This window comes from Teleopsis dalmanni, chromosome 1 (genome assembly GCF_002237135.1).
Source record: "Teleopsis dalmanni isolate 2A chromosome 1, ASM223713v2, whole genome shotgun sequence".
NCBI lineage: Eukaryota > Metazoa > Arthropoda > Insecta > Diptera > Diopsidae > Teleopsis > Teleopsis dalmanni.
Window position 1 is genome coordinate 14,743,732 of NC_051846.1, and position 12,093 is coordinate 14,755,824.

The 12,093-nt window shown below is 32.0% G+C and overlaps 1 protein-coding gene across 5 annotated transcripts in view; it reads right to left on the reverse strand.

The window, feature by feature from the left end:
• Positions 1 to 10,977, reverse strand: part of LOC119673259 (RNA-binding protein Musashi homolog Rbp6) — a 318,684-nt gene extending 307,707 nt beyond the window's left edge. For all 5 annotated transcript variants that reach the window (XM_038084516.1, XM_038084514.1, XM_038084515.1 and 2 more), the window contains exon 1: positions 10,529 to 10,977. In XM_038084516.1, the coding sequence (XP_037940444.1) occupies positions 10,529 to 10,608 (80 nt within the window). In that variant the 5' untranslated portion in view covers positions 10,609 to 10,977. The remainder of the gene's footprint in view (positions 1 to 10,528) is intronic.
• Positions 10,978 to 12,093: the final 1,116 nt, after the last annotated feature.

Here is a 12,093-nt window from a genome sequence, read left to right on the forward strand (position 1 = left end):
AAATATAAGAAGTTGTACTGTGACAAACACTTGTGCTAATTTTTCATAGATAGAAGTTTGGAACTCTGCAATGAAGATAAAATAGGTTTAGCCAGAAAAAAATTAAAGACTTGACAATATTTGGTTTAATAAAATTATTTATAAAAAAAAACAAATACTTGTATGTATATTTAATTTTATTATACAAGGGTCACTATTTATATTTTAAACCTAATAATGCTTCAAGCGCAAATAACTTTTCTTGGATTTGGTTATCTTGTTCCAGTTTTTAGGCATATACGATTATCCATGATTCGTCATCTGTTACAATCTTACATTGTGACCGAAAAGTTTCCGGAAATTTTAAATAAAACGCAAAATTCTTAATCTTCATCAATATTTATTTTATCTCCTTCAAAATATGCTCCATTAGAAGCGATACACAAATGCCAACGTTTCTTCCAATCATCAAAACATTTTTTATAGGCGCTTTCCGGTATGGCTTTGAGTTTCCTCTGCGAATTCTGTTTTACGTCTTCTATGGATTCAAAACGCGTTCCTCTGAGTGGTAATTTGAGTTTGGGAAACAGGAAAAAGTCACACGGTGCAAGATCAGGTGAATACGGGGGCTGTTCGATGGTATTTATTGAATGTTTGGCCTTAAAATCGTTGATAATGTTGGCTCGGTGCGAGGGAGCATTATCGTCATGAAAAATCCATGAATTATCCTTCCACAATTGAGGCCGTTTACGGCGGATATTTTCACGCAAACGTCTTAAAACAGTCAAATAATAGGCTTTATTGACTGTTTGTCCTTCAGGGACGAATTCATGATGCACCACACCACGAATATCGAAGAAAACAATCAGCATTGCCTTGATTTTCGAGCGACTTTGGCGTGGTTTTTTCGGTTTCGGCTCGTCTTTTCCTCTCCATTCCGATGATTGTTGGCTTGTTTGCATGTCGTACTCGTAGACCCATGTCTCGTCACCCGTTATGATGCGTTCCATGAAAGTTGGATCGGAATTGGCACGATCAAGCATGTCTAACGAGACCTGTCCACGATGGTGTTTTTGGAACAAATTGAGGTGAATCGGAAAAAGCCGAGCGTTGACACGTCGCATACACAAATTGTCCACCAAAATCAAACGAGCCATCTCACGACCGATGCCTAGCTCTCGTGCTATCTCTCTAACACTCACATGAGGATTTTTGAACACGATTTCCTTTGCCTTTTCAATGTTTTCGTCGGTGGTAGAGGTCGAAGGTCGTCCAGAACGCGGCATGTCTTCGACGGTCGTACGACAGTCCTGAAAGGCTTTGTACCACTCATAAACTTGAGTTTTCGATAAAACTGATTCCCCATAAGCCTTTTGTAGCATTCGCAACGATTCTGCACACGAAAATTCGTTCGAAACACAAAATTTGATGCAAACTCTTTGATCAATATTTTTTTCCATTGTTTTTTTCGCAACGCACTACTGAGGTGAACTGGTTTCAACAGCTGCCGTAAACGAACTGTCTGACAGATCGCGCTCATTTTTGGCATAGTAATTAAGCACAGTGCTGCCAAACTACATAAACTTAAAATATCGAAAAATATACAGCGCGCGAATTTTAAATGAGAATTTCCGAAAACTTTTCGGTCACAATGTATATACGTTTTTTGAAGCGTATGTAATCACATTGTACGTCTTAAGCATTTGTGCGCACCAATCAACACAAGCATCTTTTTTAGATTTCCTCAAATGATGGCGAATCCAACGAGAACAAGCCTTTCCAACGGATAAATGATCCTGCAATATTTTATATATGCTAGTGGAACTAATGCTTAGGGTTTCCTCAATCTGACAGTATTTGCAAAAACTGATATTGCAAAATATTATTAGTTTTTGCACAGCATCCCTGTTTTTTGACATAACAACTGATTTTGGACGACCTTCACAAATTTCGTCAGTGAGCGAACTGCGGCCAGGAATAAAATCATTATATCAGCGTTTGACAGTGACAAAGGATGGACCTTCATCTTAAAATGCGGAAGTAAGTTGATCGATGCACTCTCCTCTTAATAATCCACGCCGAAAGTCGTAATAAATCATCGCACGAAAATTTTCTCGCCGAACACTCAATTTACAAATCAATCTAAATAACACAAATAACGCTCTTTTGACAAAAAGTCTAAGGTAGGTTATGTTTAATAATGTCAAACTTTGGTATGGAAACGTCAGATGGCACCTACCAACAATCAGTGTTGCTGAGGCCCAAAACATAAATAGTGACCCTATTCTAGCTCTGATAATTAAGTTATCAAGTATACAAGTAACACTTCTAACAAAACATAAGACAGCCAACTATGGTATGTGAATACTATTCGATTAATTTGTATTAATGTGATTATTTTTTTAGTACATTATATATACATTTATTATTTTATTAAGTAATTAATTAATAAAGAGGTTTTTCGAACAGTAGTGAACTACAACAACAAAAATTTATTCTTTTTTATATTCTTTTAATAAATTGAATTTTTGGCTGACCACACAGCTGTTTCGAGTATTGCCAAATACCCATCAGCAGTGGTCTTGGAAATAATTCTTGTATTTAATTACTCGTAAATAATTAATTTTGAGACTGCAAGTACCAGGAATCGAACTCGGCCCCTACCAAATGTGAAGCTCAGAATCAGCGCACCTTAACCATGTTACCACGATGTTCGGTAATTGTAAAACTACAAAGAATTTAATTTAATGTGGACTGAAGAATGCAATTGGTTTTTATTATTGAAATGAAGGATCACTAAAAATAAATTTTAAAATAATCATCTCTGAAGACCATAAAATGAGTAAGTATTTTTAATAAAAATAAGAGACTTAGGTGTGAATTGTGTTTGGCATTGATCATTATAGTTTATTATGGTACCTTTTAATGTTTTAAGTGGATTATTGGCACATGCAATCTATATAATTTGATTATTAAAACAGAATATTTTTTAATAGAGATCACTAGAGGTGCATTTTTGGGAATATCCGAATCAGCTATATGATCAGACCAAATTAGCATTACACAATTTTCAATATTCAATCTTACCGCTCATATAATAAGCAAATTAACTTAATCAAACCATTGATTTGCACTATTTCCATAAAGTTACAAATACATATATAGAAAATATAAAAGCATATAGTGTTAAGATACATAATTTATTTAAATCACTGCTAAACAGACAGATTGTGTCTGTCAAACATCAAGAAATTTTAACACTATGGTTCCGAATTACTTGTAAATTGCCACTAAATTAGTTTTTATAACGTCTTAAATTCCGGCGTGAGTCGTGTCAAGACAAATATACTTTGGATAATTGTTGAAAATAAAGTCTTTTCTTTTATTACTTACTTAATGATTTTTGTTGAATTTTTCTCCTTCAGTTTTCATGTATCTTTTTTATTGCGGTTTTTGTTTTGCTTACTATAAATAAATTGGCAAAGTGAATTGTATTATTAGCAACGAATTATTTATTTCGCTTCTTCTTTTTAAATCTGCCTCGAAATATATTGTGCCTCAGAGATACCGTTGCTTGCCCTCCATTTACTTACGACAAGAACGCTTACACTTATGCCTACGGAACGCCACCGGAGCAACAACCGAACTCACTGATTCAAAACGATCGCAGGGCTAAGGCAGAGGTACTTTCTGAATGAACGAACATATTTTTCAGGCCCTTACATATGGATATATGCGATATATGCGAATGGATATATATATTCATGCATATAGATTGTGAATGTGAATGCAGTATAATGAATATAAATCTTAATATGTTTTTGCATACTTGTATCTATGTGTCTATGTGGTTACTGTTGTCGTCATTGCAAATGCATTTGAATTAATTAAAGATTTATGCATCTACCTAGTTTTTTTTCTGTTTTGTATTTCACTTTTTTGCTTTGTTGCTATTATGCAAAAGTGGCAGAGGAGGAAAACATGCAATTGCAGTAGTAACGGCGCATAGCGAAGACAGCAAAAATTTCGTAGCACCTGCCACTCACTACACACGCAGCTAGCAGGTGATCCATTTATTTGCAGATATATCTGACTGTCAGGAACTTAAGTTCGAGAACGTCAGCGCAGATTCCCGCACATGTATCTTTTGGAGATGTCTGCTTATCTTGTGCCCAAATGCTTTCTTCACACGCAGACAATTTGAATAATTTTAACATATTAGATACAAATTTCTATCATGCTCCCATAGATACATAGATAAATTTCTTCTATGTATAAATAAAATTTCATTAAGTTTCGAAGCCAATTAAAATCGTTTTTAGTTAGAATTATGTGGAAAAATGTAAAAGTCTTTTGTGAATGAAGCATTTTTTATTCTTGCTTTTACATGTGCGAAAATATGCGATCAATTAGTTTAGATTAAAAGCAAAAAAAATTCTAATAAATTTTAATAATATTTATAGGAAACAAGAATGAGTGAACAAGGATGTTAATACAATATCTCAATGAAAAACAAAAACCCGTTGAAAAAAGCATAAAAATGAATTTTAAGTAATATACGCATATGAACTGGAACGATTCTCCAACTATCAAATATTTTGGAACATTATCAAATGGCGACTAGAACTCAGACTAAGCAAACAGAACGCAGAACAGAAACTGCCGAAAGACACTTTTGCAGAAATTTGCAGAAACAGACATATCAATCTAATATTTGGGCCTCGTTTAATATAGCCGAATATTTGATCAGTTCATTTATGTGAACTTAGGTCCTAAACTTTAAAAAATATACGTATGAACAAATTAGACAACTTTGATATATGGATATTTTTTTAAGATAAAATGGTATTCATGTCAGGTTATCATTTCCAAAGGCAGCTACCCAGAAAACTGAACAGAAATTCCCACAGGATTAGGATTACTATTAAAAACAATACACCGAAATAAAGAAGAGTATGTTTTTGTCATCTAGAGAGATTTCAGATTCCTGCTACAACCAATAGTGTTACAAAATTTAAACTAGACGAATAGTTCACCACTTAACTGAGATCAGCTAGTAATTAATGCAAATCGTATTGATTTCGGTCCTATAGCACCAGGTGTACTAAGAAACAAGATCGCGGATAAACTAGACGGGCAAAGATTATAAGTATCATTAGCTTAAGTATAAATACTTAAAGATGATCTTATTTGAAGATGATCAGTAGCAAAATCAAAATTCTTTTTTTAAAATTAGCAACTAACAAGTTGCAATTTAACGAGAATGACGAATACTTTGTAGTATTTCCAAACCATGTGTATATAAACCTCTCCAATAATCGGGATTTGAACATGTCTTTAGTAACAGAGAACACTAGCAAATCCAACAAAAAATATATAAAATGGATGAATACAAATCCATTCGAGCTAATTGTGAACCTTCTGAAAAATCGTCGGTTTCACGTTTTAGGCTAATAACAGATTATTCAAATTCAATTTAAATGAAGTACTAATATTAACTTTAATAATATACAATAAGACGATTTTAATAAGAAGCGCAATTTACGAGACTGTCTTCTGTCAGAAAACTGATTTATTTATGTAAAAACATATTGCAAATAAAATAATATTTTATATATAATACGAAAAAGGAAAAAGTACAACTGTTTAATATTACTAAAATATAATATAATTGTTGTAAAATAAAACTTACATAGCTCTGAGCTTCATATATATATATAATTTAGTTACATGTAATAAAACAAACAAATCTTATGAGTAGCATTTGTTTATATATCAAGAGAATAGACAACACCTCGTTGTCCCCCATAACACTCCACATTTTAATTTGAGAATGCGACTGAATATCTTAAAGATAAATTGAAAGAATTTAAAGCGACTCACTTATTCCTAAAATAGAGAATTTCATTTCGATAAACGTTAATCCATTAACAACGAGAAATTTATTTACTAAATTCGTTACACTCAAGTGGACGAGGTGCTCAATCCAAAGTGAAAAATCTTAAATTGACTAAACTGACCCAAGTGCAAACCACAATGCAACGCAATTCGCTTTAATTGTGTTTCCATGTTCTGCGGTATTTCAAAAAATTTGCTTCCGAAAGTCAAAAAGGCGCAATAACTTTTTGATTTCGCAAATAGAAAAATCTAAAGTTTAGATTCAGAAAGTCTGATAACTAAAATAAAGTTTATGTGTTGAAATATCTGAAGTATTTGGACAAAAGGTTAAAGATTGTATAGTTGTAGCCCTAAAGTTACACATTTGAAACTCGTAACTCGAAAGGGAAATATTAAAGATAAAAAATATAATAAAATAAATTTCAAATATTTTCTTCACAAATAATAAGTACAGCAGCTGAAGGATGAGGAAAAGTTGTAATTGGATCGATTGATGATTGATTTTCCGACAACTTAACGGTCGCTAAAGCTTAATACAAAATAGGAAACCGATTTATGTGAACAAAAAGTAGATTTTAAAAATACTTTTTTGCAAACTGATTATTTTATATTTAAAATGTACATACCTATTACTAAATATTTACGATTTTTTATACCATTCCCAATATTGTATACAAAATATAACACTGTGACCTTTTAAAATAATTAATTCATCACTCTGAATCTATTTCATCACTTTCAAAGTATAACCTTTCCGAAACAATACTCCCGCCAAGGTTTTCTCCGATCCTAGAAACAATTGTTAAAGTCGATTATCGAAATGGCCTTCAAATCGCATATGGATTCGGTTTTTATCTCTTCAATTCTATCAAAACTCTGTCTCCGAGCGGTGTCTTAAGCTTAGAATGTAGTCAGAAGCCATACGGCGCTAAAGCAGGCGAATACGATGGTTGTGGAACACTATGATTAAACGCCTGTCGAAATGGTTTCGAAGAACCAGTGAGTCTCTACGGTTTTGAGTGCAATAACCAGTGAGTCTCTGTGGGTTGCATCATGAATTCCTGCTGCTGAACCAAACTGTCAACAGAAATATTATTTGAGAGTTACTTTAAACGTTGCAGAAGGAATTCATAATGCACCAAACCACTATATTTAAAGAAATCTGTTAATATGGTCTTCATTTGCGAATAACTTCGGTGGGTTGTTATCAATATCGGCTTATCTTTTGTATATTGTATGCATATGTCCAAGAGGTATCTCCAGTTATCATGCATTTCATGTTATACTCATAATCAGAAAGTATTGTTACAGCACAAAACTGTAATTGCTTTGAAATGGTTGAAGCAATATAATGTGCTCTTATAAAGAAATTTCATAACTGTAATTTGATCTAACACTATATCCAATATATGAAATAACAATCAAAACAATAAATTGAAATAGGTAGAGAAACTTGGATGAAATTAACTGTGACTGAGAAACTGAGAAAGCGTAGAATGTGTAATCGTTTCAGAAAGTCATGAGTATTATATTTGTGACTTTTACTGATTGAATACATTAAAGATAATCACACAATATTCAAAACGTACTGAGTAACATACATTTATTATGGATGATGGATAAATTTAAGGTTTAATGTTAAAGACATTCCCATTAGCATCAGACCGGCGGTCGTCACGCGCCATCCTCCTTATTCACCGGATTATAAACAATTAGATTACAAAAAATTTTTCAGAGTCTTACGATAGTGTTATAGGATAAAAAAGCTTATCAAATGAAAAGGTGATATCTGTCATAAATGTATAATTTTTAATGCATATATAGTCTTTAACGCAATGCATTCAAAATCTAAATTTTTAAACTTCTAATCTAACACATGTTTAAACTTTGTCTAATAGTTCAATTTCGCTGAAAAACCTCATAGACTGTATTGTTCCAGTTTAACTAAACTAAGATTAGTTGTTAACTTATCTTATGTTCTAGTGTATGGTACATTATAAATTTCACAGATATGATTATCTAAAAGTCGTCAATGTGTACAGAATAAAAAATTTTCATTACTAAAGTTCACTAGTGAAATCAGTTCAAGAAAAGAAAACAAGTTGGTGAAAAGAAATATAAGCCGACATTAACAAGAACATTATAGCATTGACATCACTTCTATACGACTTCTATAACAAACGAAAACTCTGTGAAATTACACTACAAAAGTTATTAATAACAACACAGACCCTTAAGAAAATACTTAAAGCGTTCAACTCATCCTGAAATGGAGTTCTATACTTTTCATTCCACTCAAAAAAAAGCCTATTCAATGCGCTTTCGATGTTAAAACCCGGTAATCTTCTAGCACTTATCAAAGTTAGTATTCGCTGTTGCATACGAATATTCTAACCTAACACTATACCTAATATCCAGTTAATATTCTAACCTAACACTATACCTAATATCCAGTTAAGGCTCATAGCTAAGCAATCATTAATTACTTAATAAATAGCGACTCGAAAATAGAAGTGGCTCAGTCACACTTTACATATTATCACACTTTACTTAGCATGCAGAAAATATAACTAACAAAGTCTTAGATCATAGAAGCAAAGTCTTCGAGGAGAATATGAAGCAGATTTAATGGAAGAAACTCGAATAAATTGAACCAATTAGACTTAAATCGAACTCAATAACAATATTGAGTATTATATACATAAATATATAGACTGCTTCAAATGGATGTAGGATTTCAACCAAGTTTTCTCAAGCACAATTTAAGCAAACGTAGTAAATATTTTTTTATTTGATAAATAGACTATATTGCATTTATATGCAGTAACGTAATATTACTGCCGTAAACCGTTCTTATCGTGTTTCATATTAGCAACTGCATGTTATAACATAAGTTTTCCATAACTTTTTCGAATATTTATGACTATAGCTCATGAATTGCCTAGTCAATGTATGTAAACTAATACCTTCAAACAATCCTACAAGAAATACTCTACCGTCGGTGAATTACAACACCTAATAGCTTACACACAACTCTATTTCGACGGACAATATAATCATCAAATACTTGCTTTAACAATACGTTGATATCTCTGGTTATATATCATGTAAGACAATCTTATTAAACTATTAGTCTTTCAGACTCGCATCTGTTCATGGCTTTTCTCTGGTTGCCATTGGTGAGTACAGCACATTCATGTTACTAGTCTTTAAGAAGCGTCCAACACTCAGGTTTTAAAGTATTTTAAAAGATGCATCGGCAGGTGATGGTTTTGGATCTCCTTTACTCTAGGTGCTACAAATATGCTATGAAAATTTCATGTCTGATAACGTAACAAATTTTTTACTGAGCATATATTTTGAGTTTTTATTATTATAGAGTTTAAGAGATTTCACATTGCGACTTAATGATTTCTTGCCTCTTAAACCCATATAAGTACCTATTTAGTGCGCTTTTTTCCCTTAAAATAATTAAACCTACTGTATTCTGATAGATCTCTGTAATGATTGTAACTGCAATAGCTTTGATAGATTGCAGCTACATAGCCTTCTCTGTTTAGTTTGAACACAAATATATACCATACACATAAACGTCAAACAATATTCTGAAATAACTCTTTACTTAATGATTTTCCATTACTCTTTAAAAAAATCATTGTTGGTAAATAGATTATTCAAGCTGTTTATATACCGGTAGGTTAAGAATACTGCTTTTTTAAAAGAGATCCTGTATAACAACACTGATGTCAAGCATATGCCGAAATTAAAACTAGATAATGGCTGGAAGAGGGATAATACAATTGCCTGCAGACAAGGTAAAGATCCATGCCGAATCGATCAAAAGCCAGAACTAGGGAGCTACTACTGCTGAACAGAAGTGGCATCTGACTTGTCACAGGGTTTCTCACTGGGCATTGCGGAGTCAAAAAACATGTATCGATCCTAAGTATTACTAGAGACGATAGCTTAAGAAGAAGAATAAGCAGAACACATTCCGTGTCACTGTGATCGCCAGAGTCAGGCTTCGGTACTTGTCAACTGCCTATCCAATTATAGCGAAATTAGGCAACATCTCTTCGAAGGGCGTAATGGAGTTCTTAACTGCTACTAGTCTATCGAACTAAAGTAAAGGTGTCACAATAGTCCTCAAAGGATGCAGTGACGTGGTGACAAGTTCCCAACCCTTTTAAAATCTAATGTAATCTAAAACTATGTAATAAGTGTACATTTTACGAATCTACATGTTTAAGTTCAATATATTTAATGTTAATAGGTTTCTTGCTTAAACATTTAAATGATGTCTATATACAATATAATGTATATATGTATAATGTATATATGTTTTTTGTAACATATATTTTTATTTTTTATAAGCAAAAATTTCTTTAAACAACAATAAAGAAAAGGTTTGATTTAAGGATATTAAATAAATTATATATATATATATATACACGTATATATATACGTATATATTATATGGAATTTTAAGTACAAATAGACAAAAAAAACCTGATATTGATTTTGCTGATATCCATACATACCTATATGTACTATTTTCATATTTTTTTTATAAAGTATCTGTCAAAATAATCAAGTTGTGAACTGAATTTGTAGTTATATCTATAGTACTGTATAAATATATCTTACTTACCCAGGATCATTTGGCACCTCCATGGGAGAACCAGTGCTCATCTCCTGCTGGCTTTGATGTCCATCAATTTTCATGTCCATGTTCGGATTTGTTGACTGGAACTGGTTGTTACTGAACTAATGAATTAATACTGGAAACTAACTACTTCTGCGACGCAGTATTTTCACAGACATAAGTTCCAATGAAAGTCGCCACTAGACGCTTTCGCTAAATAAATTTGAATATAACTGCACTCTACTTCCACATACACGAACGAATTACATTTCTCCGCTGAACTGAAATAACGCCGTTTGCGTCAATTTATCCGCTTTGCTTCTTTCTTTGCTTATTTTAAATACCAAATAACTAAATAACTAAATTACTAGATACTAGGTACTAAGTACTAAGTACGCTACAGGCGGTATTTAAATTTGTTTATTTTATATTTGGTGTTTTGGTTTGTGTTACACATAAAGTAAATAATTCTCCTTTGGTGTTGTTAATTTTATTATTTTATTTAAATAATTAAATCATTTATATTTTTATGAAGACATTTTGATAACAAAATTATTATTATTTTCCCTTATGTTCTTAAACGTGGTATGTTTATATTATATATATAAAAATTATTTGTATATTTTTAAACAATTTATTTCATTTTTGAACGTTTCTTCTCTTAACCTTATGTTAACTTGGTAATTTTTTTTTAAGAAAGTCTTTATTAAATTGTTATAAATAAGATTTTATGCAACAAACTTTAATATTTTTCTACAAAATTACTTCATTTTTGACACTTCTCTATAAAATAGAATTAAATATTAATTATCAATAAAAATTAAAAATAATTTTTTATTTTTTGCGTATTGAAACCGAAATTTTATTTTAAAATGAGTATGAGATTCAATTTCTAATTTATTTTTTAGCCACACACCCCTTCAGCACTGCTGACGTTAATGCTTGTTTAATTTTTTTATAATAAAATCAAAGTAATTCTAAATATTAAAATTGCATTTCCAATTCGCAGCTGAACTTATCATGTATGTAACTGCAGATACACATTAAAAAAGTTGATTGCAAAATCGCTGAATAGTTCACTTGTTTGCCGATATCAGCTCAGCGCCTATTAGCGCTAAGCCTGTACTCATACCTCCACACACATTGACACATACTAGTTTAGTTTGCGACCCCAAGTCTGAAATGAGTTACTAATGCTGTGCGATTTTAATCAGTTTGAATTTCATTGAAAACAACAAGTCAACAACTGTTTAAGTGATCTTCCAAACAACGGCTAGGTCAGATTCATTCATTCATCCATGCATGGGATTCTAACGATTTCACAATAGTTGAAACTGAACAACTCAGCAACTCCCCTCTACTCTCCACAGCATTGATATTCCCTAAGGCTTGTGTTTTCCAATTTAACGTAGTACACTTTTGGGACTCTCTTTCTATATTGCTATCTTTTTCGCATCAATTCTAATTTTCCTCCCTCCCTTTCTCGCATGTTCTGAACTAGATTGAATACACGTGATCGACTGACTAGCAATTAGTCAGGCTAGAAAGCTGTCATGTCAGTCAGACAATCT